This window comes from Mastomys coucha, unplaced genomic scaffold (genome assembly GCF_008632895.1).
Source record: "Mastomys coucha isolate ucsf_1 unplaced genomic scaffold, UCSF_Mcou_1 pScaffold18, whole genome shotgun sequence".
In the NCBI taxonomy this organism is placed as follows: Eukaryota; Metazoa; Chordata; class Mammalia; order Rodentia; family Muridae; genus Mastomys; species Mastomys coucha.
This window is the reverse complement of record NW_022196900.1, coordinates 23,413,473-23,429,659: the sequence shown is the minus strand read 5'-3', so window position 1 is coordinate 23,429,659 and position 16,187 is coordinate 23,413,473. Positions and strand designations below refer to the sequence as shown.

General features: G+C 49.3%; 3 protein-coding genes across 9 annotated transcripts in view; 2 read left to right on the top strand and 1 right to left on the bottom strand.

Moving 5' to 3' along the window:
* Positions 1–5,303, top strand: part of Alad (aminolevulinate dehydratase) — a 10,624-nt gene extending 5,321 nt beyond the window's left edge. For 5 of the 7 annotated variants that reach the window (XM_031377594.1, XM_031377597.1, XM_031377593.1 and 2 more), the window contains 11 exons: positions 232–418; positions 927–977; positions 1,531–1,627; positions 2,491–2,626; positions 2,730–2,813; positions 2,906–2,994; positions 3,534–3,589; positions 3,673–3,760; positions 3,852–3,938; positions 4,209–4,338; positions 5,162–5,295. In XM_031377594.1, the coding sequence (XP_031233454.1) occupies positions 306–418; positions 927–977; positions 1,531–1,627; positions 2,491–2,626; positions 2,730–2,813; positions 2,906–2,994; positions 3,534–3,589; positions 3,673–3,760; positions 3,852–3,938; positions 4,209–4,338; positions 5,162–5,223 (993 nt within the window). In that variant the 5' untranslated portion in view covers positions 232–305 and the 3' untranslated portion in view covers positions 5,224–5,295. Of the gene's footprint in view, positions 1–21; positions 85–231; positions 419–926; positions 978–1,530; positions 1,628–2,490; positions 2,627–2,729; positions 2,814–2,905; positions 2,995–3,533; positions 3,590–3,672; positions 3,761–3,851; positions 3,939–4,208; positions 4,339–5,161 lie in introns of those variants that run through there. The other 2 variants (XM_031377595.1, XM_031377591.1) reach the window with 2 other exon arrangements.
* Positions 1–11,945, bottom strand: part of CUNH9orf43 (chromosome unknown C9orf43 homolog) — a 46,121-nt gene extending 34,176 nt beyond the window's left edge. Inside the window, exons 1-2 of the mRNA XM_031377580.1 lie at positions 11,794–11,945; positions 4,670–4,786 (exon numbers count right to left, since the gene is read on the bottom strand). Coding sequence (XP_031233440.1) covers positions 4,670–4,786; positions 11,794–11,920 — 244 coding nt within the window. The 5' untranslated portion in view covers positions 11,921–11,945. The remainder of the gene's footprint in view (positions 1–4,669; positions 4,787–11,793) is intronic.
* A 28-nt stretch (positions 11,946–11,973) lies between these two features.
* Hdhd3 (haloacid dehalogenase like hydrolase domain containing 3) lies at positions 11,974–15,769 on the top strand. The gene is made up of 2 exons (XM_031377598.1): positions 11,974–12,101; positions 14,654–15,769. Exon 2 carries the CDS (start codon positions 14,810–14,812, stop codon positions 15,563–15,565), a length of 756 nt encoding a protein of 251 aa, XP_031233458.1. The 5' UTR covers positions 11,974–12,101; positions 14,654–14,809; the 3' UTR covers positions 15,566–15,769.
* Positions 15,770–16,187: the final 418 nt, after the last annotated feature.

The following is a 16,187-nucleotide window of genomic DNA, read 5'->3' as shown; positions in this document are numbered from 1 at the left end:
TTTTTTTTTTTTTTTAACTAGCATTCCTGTGAACCATGGCCCAAATACTGTTATTACATTGAAATTGCTCTGAAGGTTCTGCAGGTATCCCTGCCTTACCCTGCCCTGGAGGGGCAGCAGTTGGTAAAACCACACCATAAGTAGCAGAGGCTGGAATGGGGGGAGGCAGGAAAAGCTGCCTTCCAGATGGGACCCCAGCACATGTCTTTTGTTTCCTAATGCCCCCTACAGAGCTGAGGCTGCAGCAGACACCCCAGGAGCTTAGACTCCATCCAGCAGACTGCTCTGGGTTCCACGGCCCCACCATGCATCACCAGTCCGTTCTGCACAGTGGCTACTTTCACCCACTGCTTCGGAGCTGGCAGACCGCCTCCTCCACCATCAGTGCCTCCAACCTCATCTATCCCATCTTTGTCACGTGAGTCCCCCAAATGGGCCAGGCCTTAGATCTGCCTAGGGTAGGAGCACATGTGTGACTGGAACAGGTATCGGGATTGTTGGGAGGAGGGGGCCTTAAAGTGGGCTGTAGGCTGAAACAGAAGGTTTTGTGAGTGGCCTGTGAGGTTAAGGACAGTAGTCTATAGAACCATACAAGCCCTAAAAAGAAGATGCTACATCTTGGCCAAGGTCACTTAAGTCAAGAATGTATCTAGGCAGGGACACATGACCTTGTGACTTCAGAGTCCAAGTCCTTCCTGTGACTGCTGTTCTTTTAGTACAGTTGCCCTCACTGTCACACCATTACTGTTACTGTTATTTCAGACCCCAGGCTTGCCCAGGCAGGGGAGCCACACACAGGCTCCTACCCACCTCCCTCCATCTCTACTTCCATGTCCCTTCCCAGCTTCCGTTCCATCCTTCCCAGGCACTGTTACCACTGGCCCTTCCCACAGCCATCAATCCATAGTCCTTCCCCGCTCTTACAGGGATGTTCCTGATGATGTCCAGCCTATCGCCAGCCTCCCGGGAGTGGCCAGGTAGGAGGCATGGTGACTGTGAAGGGGATGGTAAGAGGAGAGATTTCATGGGTGAAAGTACCAGGAAATGGGAGCATGCTCAGCAGGAGGCAGATTCGGAAAGGGACTGTGGAAATGATTTCATGGGAGACTAAGCTGTTAGCCAGTACAGAAGGCGACCTCATAAAGTGACGAGCATTCTGTCATCAGGGACACTGTGGCAGAGACCAGGCTTGAGATGGGACTTGGGTAAAAGCGGTGGAGTAGTCTGCTACAGCTAACCCTGTAGCTTTGCTGTATGTGACCTTATCTGCCCACCGCTGTGGTAGGTGTGTTACTGCTTGTCCCTGGACTGTGGGTCTTGCACCCTCCTGCTTCCTGCACAGCTTGGCTCTTCACTGAGGATTTTACTGAGGGACTCTCACATGCTGGCAAGCGTGTTACCACAGAGCTGTAGCCTGCAGCTTAGCTTTTAGCAGAAGCATAGTTTGAAGGAGTGGAGGCCTGGGCAGGGGACCTGTTACCTGAGCGCTTCATGCTTCCTTACCCCCCCCCCCAACACCCCCTCCCCCAGGTATGGCGTAAACCAGCTAGAGGAGATGCTGAGCCCTCTGGTGGAAGCTGGCCTGCGCTGTGTCCTGATCTTTGGCGTCCCCAGCAGAGTTCCCAAGGTGAAAAATGGAAGAGTTGAAAAGGGAAGATGAGGATGGGGCAGATGCTGGGCTTGTAAAGTGCTTGCTACTCCAGCTTGAGGACCTAAGTTCAGTCCTAAAACCTGTATAGAAAAGCTGAGCAGAGCAGAACATGCCTGAAGTCCCAGGGCTGAGGAGGCAGAAACGTCTGGGTCCCTGGGGTTTGCTGGAGAGCTAGTCTGCCTAAACTGGGGAGTTCCAGGTTCAGTGAGAGCCTGTGGCATGGTGGTACACATCTGTAATCCCAGCATGAGACTGCGTTGGGGGCAGGCGTAGCTTTCTGAGTTCAAAGCCAGTGTGGTCTGTATAGCTGATTCTAGGCCAGGCAGAGCTACACAGTGCGACTGTGTCTCCAAAGCAAAGAAATTCAAGGTGAAGAATGATTAAGGAGGACACCCAGCTTGTGTGGTCTCTGTGCACACACATGCACCCATGCATGCGCTCACACAGGCACACATACACGTGAGCACATGTATACACACATACACGTGAGCACATGTATAAGAAGGAAGGAAGGAAGAAGGAAGACAGAGCGAGGGAGGACTGAAGTGCCATACTCGGCTGTGTCCTTGCTCTGCCCTGTGCAGGCTTCAGGGCCACAGTTATGTTACTGTATTGCCTGCCTTTGACCCAAGGTCAGGGAGCTCATAAGTAGGACTGTGACACCGTAACTGGGTGAGTCAAGCTCCCTCTCCAGGCTTCTGCTGTCCTCTCTACAAATGGGGCCAATCCAGTGTATCCTCGTCCAGAGTCTAATGGGATGAAAGGAGAAGGTTGAGCCTGATCTCCGATGGCAACTACCATGTGGTAGGCATACCACCTTGTCCTTCCCCTGCCTCCAGGATGAACAGGGCTCTGCAGCTGACTCAGAGGACTCCCCGACTATTGAGGCTGTCCGTCTGCTGAGGAAGACCTTCCCTACCCTCCTAGTGGCCTGTGACGTCTGCTTGTGCCCCTACACCTCCCATGGCCACTGTGGTGAGCTCCCACATCCCCTCTTATCCAAGCCCCACTTTCCTCGGGGGTAGGCACATGCAAGGACTCAAGGGGCGCTCCCAAATCCATGTGTCTTGTCCCCCAGGCCTCCTGAGTGAAAATGGAGCATTCCTACCAGAGGAAAGCCGACAGCGGTTGGCAGAGGTGGCACTGGCCTATGCCAAGGCAGGTGAGTGAGCCCCCTAGCAGCGGGGACAGGAAGGTGGCATGATGGGCCAGAGAGATCCAGAATTCTGAAGGCCGCCCTTTGTTTTTTTTCAGGCTGTCAGGTTGTAGCTCCATCAGACATGATGGACGGACGAGTTGAGGCCATCAAGGCTGCCCTGCTAAAACATGGACTTGGCAACAGGGTATAGGCTGGGGGCAGGGAGGGGGTAGAGATGCATGGGAGGAGAGGGCCTGGGCCAACCTAGGAGTATGGCTCAGTCAGTAAAGCATTTGCTTGCAAAGGTGGAGACCTGAGTTTGGTTCCCCCAACCCATGTAAAAAGGAGGCATAGTGGTATATGCTTGCAATCCCAGTGATGGTGAGGTTGAACTTGATGGCTAGCTAGCCTACCCTTGGTAAAGTTCTAGGCCGGTGAGAGATACCAAAGGTGGGTGGCAGCGGAGGAATGATGCTGAAGTTGTTCTCTGAGCTCCACATGCATATGCACACACATGCGTCCACACATGAATCCACATAGACAGAGTAAATCACAAAATTGAAAACAATGCTGGATGAGGCCTTGGGGATCCATCTCAACCTCAGATAGAGAGCTTAAGGCCTAGTGTTGGATGAGACTGGATTAGAAGTCCTTTACGTCCTGCCTGAGGGCCTTTCCCTGTCACTTTACCCCTGGGATTCAGGAAGAACTAACTCAGCCTAGACTCCATTCTCTTCCCTGTAGGTCTCTGTGATGAGCTATAGTGCCAAATTTGCCTCCTGTTTCTATGGTCCTTTCCGGTGAGTGGCACCAGCAGTGGTCTGTTCAATTCCTGGTCTGTTCACCTGAAACTGGCTCCCAGCATTGGGATATTCTCTTGCAGGGATGCAGCTCAGTCAAGCCCAGCTTTTGGAGACCGACGCTGTTATCAGCTGCCTCCTGGAGCCCGTGGCCTGGCCCTCCGAGCAGTGGTGAGTGATCAGAACTTAAGCCCCATGTCCACCCACCCTGCCCTGTCCTGTCCCTGTCTCAGGCACTGCCCACACTTCCCCTCATCCCTAGGCCCGAGACATTCAAGAAGGAGCTGACATGGTCATGGTGAAGCCGGGATTGCCCTACCTGGATATGGTGCGAGAGGTAAAGGACAAGGTAAGCTCAGACTGGGGGTTGGGAGAGCTCATTCCCTACAGTGGACCCTGAATGGAGGGGTTTCCAAATCAGTCTCTGAGCCAGAAGCAGTATGCCCCTGAACAGGAGCCCCCTCCTCCCATCTCTGCCTACTAGCACTGGCTTCTGCCATGGCTCCCAGGAGCCTTTGGACAGCTCTGGTTGGACAGTTTCTGTGGACAGCAAGCAGTGAATCAGAGTGGGGCAGGGAGGACGGGACAGTCACTTGAACCCATGTGCCCTTCTCTGCAGCACCCCGAGCTCCCCCTCGCAGTATACCAGGTGTCTGGAGAGTTTGCCATGTTGTGGCACGGAGCCCAGGCTGGGGCCTTTGATCTCAGGACTGCTGTACTGGAGGCCATGACGGCCTTCCGCAGAGCTGGTAAGCAGGGGTGGGGTTTGTGACCTGTGTCACAGGGACTGTTGGGCACTATGCCCAAGGTCTGAGCAGCCTTGATCCTTTGCCTGGAAGTTCTGATCTCCAGACACGGGTAGAAAAGCATACGCAGAAGAGTAGAACAAGTATGCAGTGACCACAGAAACAGGACCTCCATAGAGATCTTTGGTTGTGAGAAGCAAGGCAAGCCGCTTCTATAAATCTAAGGGTCTTTGTCCATACCTGGTACATATTTATCTGGAGGAGGACATGAGATAATATGCAGTGTATCCTTATTACCCAGAAAATAGGAGCAGGTTTGGTTAATAGCACTTACCATCCTGGTCATTCAGGCTCCATAGCTTCAGATTTAATGGCAGGCTCCTGTTATCCCCACTCACCAGAAAGGTCCACAGACACAAGCAAATTGGGCACTGTAGCTCATCACTGAAACCTATGGGGACACAATGGGTCTGAGCTAAGTCAGCCTCGGCTGGGTGACTGGGCAGGAGAAAGGACCTCGGCTAAGAAGTAGGGTCTGTCGTCTGGACTCAGTGCTGTAGTGGACCTTGGTTTCCCCAGACCATCAGAGAGCATCTAGGCTTGCACTTGCCTGCTTCTTCCTCTGCACCTACCACCTATCAGCAAATCAAGGCCCAGAACAAGAGAATGACTTGTTCAATGTCTAGAGCTGGCTACAGCCAGACTCAGCCACAGGCTGTGATACCAGACTGTGCCTCTCCATGGTGGTCTTCCTCTGCCTAGCCCTTGTCTCCTAACTGTGCTTGGAACCCCTGTCACATCCCTCCCATTTCTGTTTTCCACACAGGTGCTGACATTATCATCACCTACTTTGCACCCCAGCTGTTGAAGTGGCTGAAGGAAGAGTGAAGGAAGTGTAAGGGCTTGATCTTGACAAAGCTCCCTGGGCCTTACAGAAGGGAAAAAGTAAATGCGCTGTTAGAACTGTGCCCTGTGCCCTCTTCCTGCCCACGTTGCTGGCAGGGTGCAGCGCCCTGGGTGGTTTGCCAGCATGCTAAACTCCCACTCACAGCTGCATCCTTCCAGGCCCTCCAAGTTTCCCACTCTGGCTCAGCCCAGAGACCCTCCTCCCTGGTCTGCTGAGGTGTGGCTTCAGCTTGGCAGGACCCAAGAGCCTTAGGCACAGGCTTGGGGCTTTTGGACAAGAGAAGAGCAGTTGGATCTTGAAACCTAAAGAGTTATTCACTAATGAGGATCAAAACCCAGAAGCAGCAGGAATGCCTGGCCGCAGGAGATACCAGCATCAAAAAGTCCTTATGCACAAGACAGTTCCTGAGAACCTCTCTGCCCAGGGCAGTTTGGACACAGCATGCAGCAGCATGTCTCTGTAGAATGTATGCAGAAAAAGGGGAGTCAGATAAGATGTAACAAAGCAGTTGAAGTGATACATGCTTAGAATGGAAAGTCCAAGACAGAAGCTGTCCCTGAGTTGAAATCTTAAAGGGACAAAGAGGACCAGCAAACATGGTCAGAGACCCCCTTGGTAGGAGGAGCTTGGCAGGGCTGGAGGGCAGCTGGGGGAAGAGAAAGGTAGATAACAAACCGGAGGTTGGAATAGTTAGTTCCCCCACCTGGCAGGGACCTAAAGTTTTGTTTTGCATCTAAGAAGTAGCCATCTTAAAGATTTTGGGTTGTTTGGTTTAGTTTTCTCTACTAAGTCCCCCTGGCCTCACTCATCTAGGTAAGCACTCTGCCACCGAGCTATACCTCTAGCGATGTCTTTTCTAAGGTGCAGAATTAGTTAGAGTTATAACTGCAACTCCTGCAATCATACTGGTCGGATACTTGGTGGCTTTCCTTTAGAGCCGTGACTAACTCACCTTAAGAGCTGATCTTCCTACTTCTCAACCTTCTAGAAGGTAGGCTACCAAAATCAAATCAGTCCTAAACTATCTCTTTCTTGGATCCTGAGCATAGATATACCATCCAGAACCCAGATCACTAATTTAAAACATGCCATCATCGGGCCAGGGGTATGCCAGACTAGACATGTACTATCTTGGCTGTTATGCAGCCTCTGAGCTCTGTGGTAAAAATGGTTTCTGTGTTAGAGAAGGCTTTCCTAGGCTGCCCTAGAGCCACCATTACCGATCTGTTCAGAGAGCAGGAGACTTGCTACCCTGCAGATGCCATGGTCCTAATGTGTCCAGGAACAATGGCAAGTGGGAAGGTCACCAGGTCCCGACCTTCGAAGGATCAGAAAACAGTTCCCTGAAGGACTGATGTTTAGATGAACATCTAAGCTGAGACATAATTGACCAAGAATCTTCCAGGGAAAGAACCATTGTGCAAAGTTCCTGGAGCCAAAGCGGAGCTGATGAGCATGGGGCTGATGTGGCTGGCACACCAGGAAGAATACAGGAACGGGTGGCCTGGAGATGAGTCTCAGTCCAAACAATACAGGGCTTCAATGCCACATTCCTCTAACTTTATCCCAACATCAGGGGGCACTCGAAGGATGTCAGCAGGGGAATGACCAGGTTGTGTTTTTCTCCTCGTAACACCATAGCATTGTGCAGATGAGATGTTTGAATTGCATGGCGACCATAGGGGTGCACAAACAGGAGGTGTATTTAAAGTATAATTAGTTAAGTTAGGCCTGCTTGTCTGAGTGGCAGGTGGCCTGACCATTTAGTGGAGAAAGCAGATTCAAGGTAGACTGCTAAGTTTAGCTTGGGGTTCTTGGCAATGAGGAAGGTGTATCTAAGACATTTTGATGGCACTCCCCTAAGGCTATTCACATTTGTGGCAGAACTGGGTTAAAGGCCACGAAGAAAGCCAGATGTAATATTCAGACCCAGCTCCAAAGCAACTTAGCAACTCATGGCACCTTCCAGTCAGTGGCAGTGAGAAGGATGGCTGGCCCGTCCTGTGTGACTAACTGGTATGAGAGGAAGACCTTGGAGCCCATTTTCCCCTGGAGTTAGGTCTTGTCACCTGAAGTGTCCACTTGGTGGCAGCCACCGACATCTTTACAAACAAAACAGGCACAGGCAGGCATGGCTTGCACCTAGGGGGTTGAAGCAGAAGGACTTCAAGACTAAGCTAAGCTGCAGAGTAAGGTCCCTTAAAATCAGGAAGAGACTGAGAGGCATCCGAAAGGGTTGTAGTTGGTCTGTGCCACATCCCTAGATAGAGAACTAAGTTTTCAGTCTGGCAAGGCATATTATCAGCCTTCCAGATAACTGGCGGTTGGTGCCCAGGGACTTGGTGAGACTTGGTTTTCTCATTCCCCTCTCTAATGTGCCAGTTTAGGCTGTAGTTTGTCCCTTTGGCAAGCATCATAATCAGCCATTTAACTCCTGAAGAGTGGAAAACGCCCGGTTTCCGGCTAGTCATCCCATACAGACTGCCAGTGCAGCACAGGAAGGGCCTGTGATTTGTGGCAGGCCTGATTCTGGGTACTCTGGATTGCAGGGGCTGAAACCCAGTTCAGTAGAAAAAGAAACTGAACTGGTTTGCATGCCTGAACCTTGGTAATGTCAGATATGTGTGTCCCCAGGTCAAAGGCTTTCATCTTTTGGCCTTGGGGGAGACTTTATTGTTAGATAAGCTTTCCCAACTAACAACATGATCCCTCACTATTAAGATTTGTAATCCCAGAGAAGCACCCATTCTGTCTTGTCCCTGCCATAACTCTGGAGAGCTGTGACTGTTCTGCATAGGTCACGTGTCCACCATTTGGCTTGCTCACTATGAACTGGACAGAGATGGGTGACATGGTTGACTGGCTCCATTACACAAAAGGCTGACGAGGCCTTGGCTCTGGCACCAAATGGACCTCTGCCTGGAATGCCTTCCCCCTAAATCTGTATGTCTCACCTTTTATGTTCTGATCTCAGCTGACCTGTCACTTCTTCAAACCTGACCGAACAATCTCTCTAAAGTCACCCACTGTTTTTAGATTAGTGAATACAACAAGTCAAAATAACAGTAGTTTTAAAGGTTTTCTTGGGGCCGCTGAGATGACTCTGCAAGTGTAAGTGCTTGCAGTGCGAGCCTGACTGGAATTCAACCCCTGGAATCCACTGTGGGAACAGTGGTAAAGGCCATAGCTTGGCTTCTGACCACCACACACTCACTCTGGTACTCATGTATATATTATTTACCTCTCTAAACAACCTGGGATTGTGTTGCCAACTTGTGCAAACAGGGGGATTGGTCTCAGCTTGTGTCTTATTCTGTTACATCTCATAATCAAAGATAGTCTTAGCTGAGTATGGAGGCACATTCTTGTAATTCTAACACTAGATGTCTGACGGTGGGAGGATCATGAGCATCATCCTAGGCAATGTAGCAACAACTCTGACAAAGTCACACTCATGGGCACCAATGGGGTGGAAGCATTGTGACCTCATAAGTCCATCAGAAAACTGGCTCTATTTACTGAAATGAGACACTGATGATATCCAGATTTCCACACCTAGTTACTTATCAATAATGTATACTGATATTAGCCAGGCAGTGGGGGCACAGCCTTTAATCCCAGCACTTGAGAGGCAGAGGCAGGCAGATTTCTGAGTTCAAGGCCAGCCTGGTCTACAGAGTTCCAGGACAGCCAGGGCTATACAGAGAAACCCTATCTCAAAAAAAAAAAAAAAATCTCTATACTGATGTATGTTCTCTGGGACACATTCTCAAGGTTCCCGTGCCTGCAGTCTTCAGCTACTTAGATGGGAGGATCATGAGCCCAGAAGTTGGAAGCCAACCCAAGAGAAAATCAGTCATAATGTTTTCTAATACATGTGAGCACCCCCAAACTGGAACTAACCCAAATGTCTATCAGCAGGGAGATGTACTTCATTCACGTTATGAATATGAATTCACGAGATAGCCACACAATGTGATGTGTCTTAACATTAGTAAGACATAGACACAAATGAAGATTCAAGAAGTGACTGCCATGTTGTTACATTTATCCAGCTCACAAACAAGTGAAACTACAGTTGAACCCAGGAGAAGGCTGGGGACAAGTCGGTGGTAGAAGAAGACTTGCCTTGTCCTGGTTCAATCCCAGGACCACATACACACACACACAAAGAAGTAGGCCATGGCAGCTCATGGTTTTTTCTCAGCACTTAAGAGGTTGAAGTAGGAGGATTGCTGTGGATGAAGTAGGGCAACCTCATATTTCTGGGCTACTACATGAGATCCTATATCAAAAAGGGGGGCAAGGTGGGGGTTCTTGCTACTAGTAAGGTGGGGAATAACTGAAAACGGAGATGCTCTAGGCATCTAGATTGGAGGAGGGTCTGAGTAGCAGATGCAAGAGTATATATTCATGATTGAAAATTTTTTAAAAAGTACTTTTTTTTTTTTTAAGATGTGATCTTACTAGGTAGCCCTGGCTGGCCTCAAACTCACAGTTATCCCGTTCTCTGTCTTTTGAATACTAGGATTAAAGACATGTACCACCAGACCCAGTGTAGACATTTTTTTCTGTGTGTTTTAACTGAAACTTTTTAAGTAAGTAAAAAATTTAATGTAATGAGAGATGTATAGCTGGCAGGATTTCCTTGTGTCTTCAACAGGAGACCCAAGCAGGGAAATGTTTCATATAAGAAACTTGGTTTCCCAGCCAGGGGGTGGTGGTGCATGCCTTTGATCCCAGCATTTTGGATCTTTGAGTTCAAGGCCAGCCTAGTCTACAGAGTAAGTTCTAGGACAGCCAGGGCTACACAGAGAAACCCTATCTTGAAAAATCAAACAAGTGGGAGGGGTTGATTTGATTTCTCAAAGAGAAAACACCACAGGCTTGCATCTACATAGTAGGAAGCCAGAGGGCTTAGGATGGACCAAGAGGTGATACTGTCAGGGGATTTTTGTAATTTAGTTATGGGATGAAAACATCCATTAAATGGTATATATGTTTTTCTGTTGGAAATGGGATCCTGCTCCATAGCCAAGGCTGATCCTTCTGCCTTGGTTTCCTAACTTAGTGTTCAGGTATACCTCCATACTTGGCTAAGTGTACCCAGCTTTGAAGTTGCAAATCAAAAAGAAGCTAGATTCAGAATATCAAAGACCACCACCATCTTTCCTTTGACATCCCAGGCTATTAATTTGTTTATTATTCCTTGCTGCTGATAACCTAGAGACAATAAAAAGTAGATTCTAGTGGCCCAACACTTAAGTCAAGGTCATTCCCCCAGGTGAGCCAATACACACTAGCAAACTCTCTTTGGAGATGGGCAGTGTAGTAGCCCTGTGCTGTGTGGTATGTGACGTGAAACAAAACTCTTAAGCACCTAGAAGTCTTGTTTTCTCTTCTTGAAAAAAAAATATCTTAAATGTTCAAAGAGGTTTCCTGTGTGGTCTGTCTTGACATTAATCACCTGTCACTATGCCATAGGGAGAGACCTATGAAATGACAGCTGATATTATCTTGGAAATCCACTTAAAGCTATCCTTGATTCTGTTGGAAGTTACTCTGTCTAGTCTACAGGGTGACAGATTTGGAATCAGAACCTAAAGGGTTAGGTTTGAGGTGACCCTGAAAAGAGATACAGCCAGGGATTCTAAGATTCTCTGAAGAATTGGTGGACCAATTCTTTTCAATTCAGGATATTGGTGGGCCTCCAATATCCTGGCTACCCTTCCCCCTCCATTACTGTGCTGCAAAACCTGTCTGGCAGGTGAGCTGGCGGTCTGTGACTTTGCACTTTGTTTTCTGAGCCCCATCTAAAGTCCACAGAGCCGGGAGGTAACAGAAGCTGTTTTAAGAGGGTACTGGTGGGGTAGGGGAAGAAAAGAGCAGAGGGAAGCCCTCCTGCCCCTGCCTCCCAGCCAATTCCTTGGCAGCACTTAACAGCTCATTTCATTTATGAACTTGGTTTTTGCCTGACCCTCCCATGTTCGTGTAGGCAGGAAACTGTCATTTTCCGGCTGTGTCCACAGGTCAGACACAGAACACAGGTGCTTACTTAGCACTTCACGAGTCAACCAGGTTGAGAGGACACCTTTGCTTGTTTGCTTTTGACACTACTTTTGAATACAAACGTGTATTTCAGCGATAAAAACCCCACTCTTCTTCCCCCTAAAGGGTTTTTACAGAGTACCTAGAGTAGACAACCATAGCGGTGGCACGCCCATAATCCTAGCACTTGGGAGGCTGAGGCAGGAAGATGTTCATGGCCCACTTACTTGCATAGTGAGATCCTATCTTAAAACCAAGTGTCTAGGTCATTGCAGTGAACAAACTGTGGGTGTGACAAGCAGTTCCCTTCTAGAACCAATTGGGGTCTCTCAGAACAGAGGGGGACAGAGCCTTGCTGGAGTCCTCACTGCACGAAGGGAGCCAGGCTGAGCCCTAACCCCCCCTCCCCGCCATTCCCGAGTCAGTCTAGGTACTTCCCCAAGTGTCCCATCCCAGGAAGGCGGGATGGGGGATAGAGATGAGAAGCAAAGAGAATCAATCACCTGAGCTGTGATGATGAGGATAAGGGAAGTGGGGAGGAACGCGATGAGGGGTGAGACGGTGACCTTGAGAAGCCTGGTGATGGTGAGAGGTCGTGGGACCGGGAGCAGGGAAGCTACGGGGTAACATAAGGGACAGGAGGCCCAAGACTCTCCGCGTGGCGGGTGACCGGCTCGAGGGAGGAGTTCGATGACGCCTAGAGTGGGGCGGGGCGAGAAGCAATGGCAAGTCCGAGGGTCGCGAGCTACTGATCGCCTACGTAGAGCCGGTGGAGCAGCCGCTGCGTCTCAGTTCGCTTTCCCCGAGCCAGGTGGGTGCAGAGGCCCGGGGCTGGGTGGGGGGCGCTAAACCCTGGGAACCCTGCAGCCGAGCAGGGGACACTGGAGGCCGACCAGCAGTGGACCTGGTCCGGGAGGCTCCAGTCTCACGTCCCGGTGCTTTTAGGGTGATCAGTCCTGCAGCCGGAGCCCCAGCCCGGGTACAACTTTTGTCCCGGGGCAGAGCTGAGCCTGAGCCATCTAGAGGACTTTCAGATCCAGTCTGGTTCCTGGCTAGGCCTTAGCCTACCCACTTGCGCAGTGAGGGCCCTTTTAAAGTTGTCTCACTGTTTTAAGCTGATTTAAATTCTTTTCTTTGTCACATTTCTTTACGCGCCCCGCCCCCACGCCCCTGCTCACTTCTGTTTTGTTTGGCTGTAGTCTGAATGAACCCTGGACCCGGCAGATTGAAAGACACAGCTATGCAGTCCGCTCTGTTTGGGGACAAACCTGCAATCAGTCTCTGACACCAGGCGGAGAACTGGTTGTTGGGGACTGGGTCAGTTGTCCTACTGAATTGGTCTCCAGGGAGAACTTGCAGCTCAGAGCCATGTAGGAACGGACTGTCTTCTGTCCCACCCTGTCCCAGGCTCAACATAATCCAACTTTTAAAAGAATATTTAAAAAAAAAGGGGGGGGGAGGGGCTGGTGAGATGGCTCAGCGGGTAAGAGCACTGACTGCTCTTTCAGAGGTCCTGAGTTCAAATCCCAGCAACCACATGGTGGCTCACAACCACCCGCATTGAGATCTGATGCCCTCTTCTAGTGCGTCTGAAGACAGCTACATTGTACGTATTTAATAATAAATAAAATTTTAAAAAAGATTTTTAAAAAAAGAATATAAATATGGGTTAGCAAAGGGAGCCCTGGTTGGAGTCTGGACGTTGAGGTTCTACTCTAGGCAGTGTTTGCAGACTCACTGCCCCTCCCTGTTCTATCAGTCCCTCGTCAGTTATGTTGTTGGTCGGAGTATCTAGGAATCTTTTTCTTTTTTGACGTTACTAATAATCTTTTTTTTTTAATGAAGCCAAGTTGGAGATTTTATTAATAATATTTTAATGCAGGCTTAAGCATGAGGGTTAGGAGGAAAAGAAGGACTCTGAGGAAAGTCGGGCATACTCAAGTGTGAATATGGGTTTCTTAAAGAAGGACATCATTTTCTTTTTTTTTTTTAAAGATTTATTTATCATTATACATAAGTACACTGTAACTGTCTTCAGATGCACCAGAAGAGGGCGTCAGATCTCATTACGGGTGGTTGTAAGCCACCAGGTGGTTGCTGGGATTAAAGAGCAGTCAGTGCTCTTACCCGATGAGCCATTCCGCCAGGGTCATAGGCTGGAGAAATGGCTCTGCTGCTCTTCCAGAGGACCCAGGTTTGATTCCCAGCACCCATGTGACAGCTCACAACTGTCTGTAATTCTAGTTCCAGGGCATTTGATACCTTCCTCTGGCTTCACAGGCACCAGATATGACTGAGGGGCGCTTATAAACGTAAAGCCAATACACCACATACAGATAATAGCAGTCATAACTGCTTCCTGACTCTGACCTATACAAGGCTGTGCACCTAAGCTCAGCTCTGCCCAGAACACTAGACTTTGCCCAGCCTCGAGGAAGTGTGTGTGTGTGCATATGTATATATATATACATATGTGTATATATATTCATATATATATTCTGTATGTTCATTTCTCGGGATTCCTCAAGAACTGAAATTCCCTGAGTTCAAGGACTAACTTTGGTTCCAGATTTATAGCCTCGTGGCACATACTGATGTCATTATGCTTGTTTTATAGGTTTGGTTTTGGTTTTTTTTTTTTTTTTGGTCTGTCTACAGAGAAACCCTTATTATTTAATACCTAGAAATGTCGCAGGGGATGGAAACCTGTCTTCTTCCCCAACATCTGGCTCCTAAGATGCCAGAAATGTGTTTTGAAACAAATGCATAAATTATTTCATTTAGTCCAAAACTTTTCATTGGGTGTTTTTTTAATGATTTGTTTTCTTGCCTGCGTGGGTCTGTGTGAGAGTTAAGCTCACTGGAACTGGAGTTACAGACAGGTTGTGAGCTGCCATGTGGGTGCTGGGAATTGAATCCAGGTCCTTTGGAAGAGCAGCCAATGCCCTTAACCACTGAGCCATAGATCAAGCCCGGGTTTTATTTTTTGAGCCAGATTTAGCCCAGCTGGTCTCAGACTTGCTATATATCCAAGGATGACTTTGAACTTCTGATTCTCCTGCCTCCTCCTCCTAGCCACTGGGATTATAAGTGTGTGCCACTATGCCTCCTTTAGTCAGTCTGGGGATCAAATCTAGGCTTTATGTATACTGGGCAAGCACTCTAACCAGCTGAGCCACAACTCTAGCACCAGCCCCAAGATCCTGTGAGGTGGGCATCCTCGTGCTTCTCTTTCAGATGAGACTCACAGGTATTTATAGCGAGTGACTCCTCCAGTCACATACTTGGTACATCAGAATGTGGAGCCAGTCTCTGACAGCAGGGCCTCTGCATCCACCTCACCTACTGATTTTTTCATTCCAGGATCTTGTGCTGAAAGACATTTCCAAAGTGCCTTGGGACAGCCTACCCCTCTGACCTACGCAGTCTGGAAAAGAGCCACTGTTAGCTTGTGGAGGGGCGGCCTGAACCAGCTCATTATCTCCTTTGATTCTGGGATCTGCACTGAACTTTATCTCCATGGCACACCGGCTGCAGTTGCGTCTGCTGACGTGGGATGTGAAGGATACCCTGATCAAGCTCCGCCGCCCTGTTGGGGAAGAATATGCCAGCAAGGCCCGGGCCCATGGAGTGGTGGTGGAAGACACAGCCGTGGAACAAGCCTTCAGGCAGGCATACAGGGCTCAGAGCCACAACTTTCCCAACTATGGCCTGAGCCGTGGCCTTACTTCCCGACAATGGTGGATGGACGTGGTCCTGCACACCTTCCGCCTAGCAGGGGTCCCAGATCACCAGGCCATGACTCTAGTTGCTAACCAGCTATATGAAGACTTCAGCAGCCCTTTCACCTGGCAGGTGTTGGAGGGGGCTGAGACAGCCCTGAAGGGATGCCGTAAACGGGGTCTGAAGCTGGCAGTGGTCTCCAACTTTGACCGACGACTAGAGGATATCCTAACAGGCCTTGGCCTTCGAGAACATTTTGACTTAGTTTTGACGTCTGAGGCTGTGGGCTGTCCTAAACCGGACCCACGGATTTTCCGTGAGGCTTTGCAGCTCGCTTGTGTAGAACCTGCGGCGGCAGCTCATGTTGGGGATAGTTACCTCTGTGATTACCAGGGGTCTCAGGCTGTGGGCATGCACAGCTTCCTGGTAGTAGGCCCAGAGCCTCTGGACTCCTCAGTCAGAGAGTCTGTACCTAAACAACATATTCTACCTTCACTATCCCATCTCCTGCCTGCCCTTGACCTTCTGGAGGCCTCAAGCCCTATGTCCTGAGTCTGGTGAGGGAAGTAGCTGGGAGTCCCTTCTTTCTCACCTCTCCTGCAGTGGGAGGTGTCTTGGCCCTCCTTGCTGCAGCCTCCATAACCTATTCTGATCACAGAACTGCGAGGGCTTGGCAGTAGCCTGGTCTCTGAGCTCACTAATTATTCATACTTGTATTCCTTTTTTTTCTTTTAATGTATTATTATGTGGTGGGTATGTGTGTGTGAATGTGTGGGATGTATATCCTGGTGTGTGTGTGGCAGTCAGATGATGATTTTGTAGACTCCAGTCTCTTATCTTTACGTGGGTTCTGGGGATCAAACTCAGATCACAAGAGTTTGTGCCATGAGTGCTATTACCTGATCAGCTATCTTGACAGCTCCCTCCATCCCTTTTCTACCCTGACCCCCACTCCATATCCACCGAGGGCCCATCCATTCACAACCAGGTACTTTTTGGCTTTTTGAAATGGGTTCTCTCTCTAGCCCAGGTTGATGTGAACTTACTCTAGTCCACACTGGCCTGGGAACTCATAATGATCTTCCATCTGAATTCTAGGAACGCAGGTGTGAGCCACTTTCAAGAGCTAGGGAGGTAGATCAGTGGTAGAGTACTTGCCTAATTTGTAAGGTCC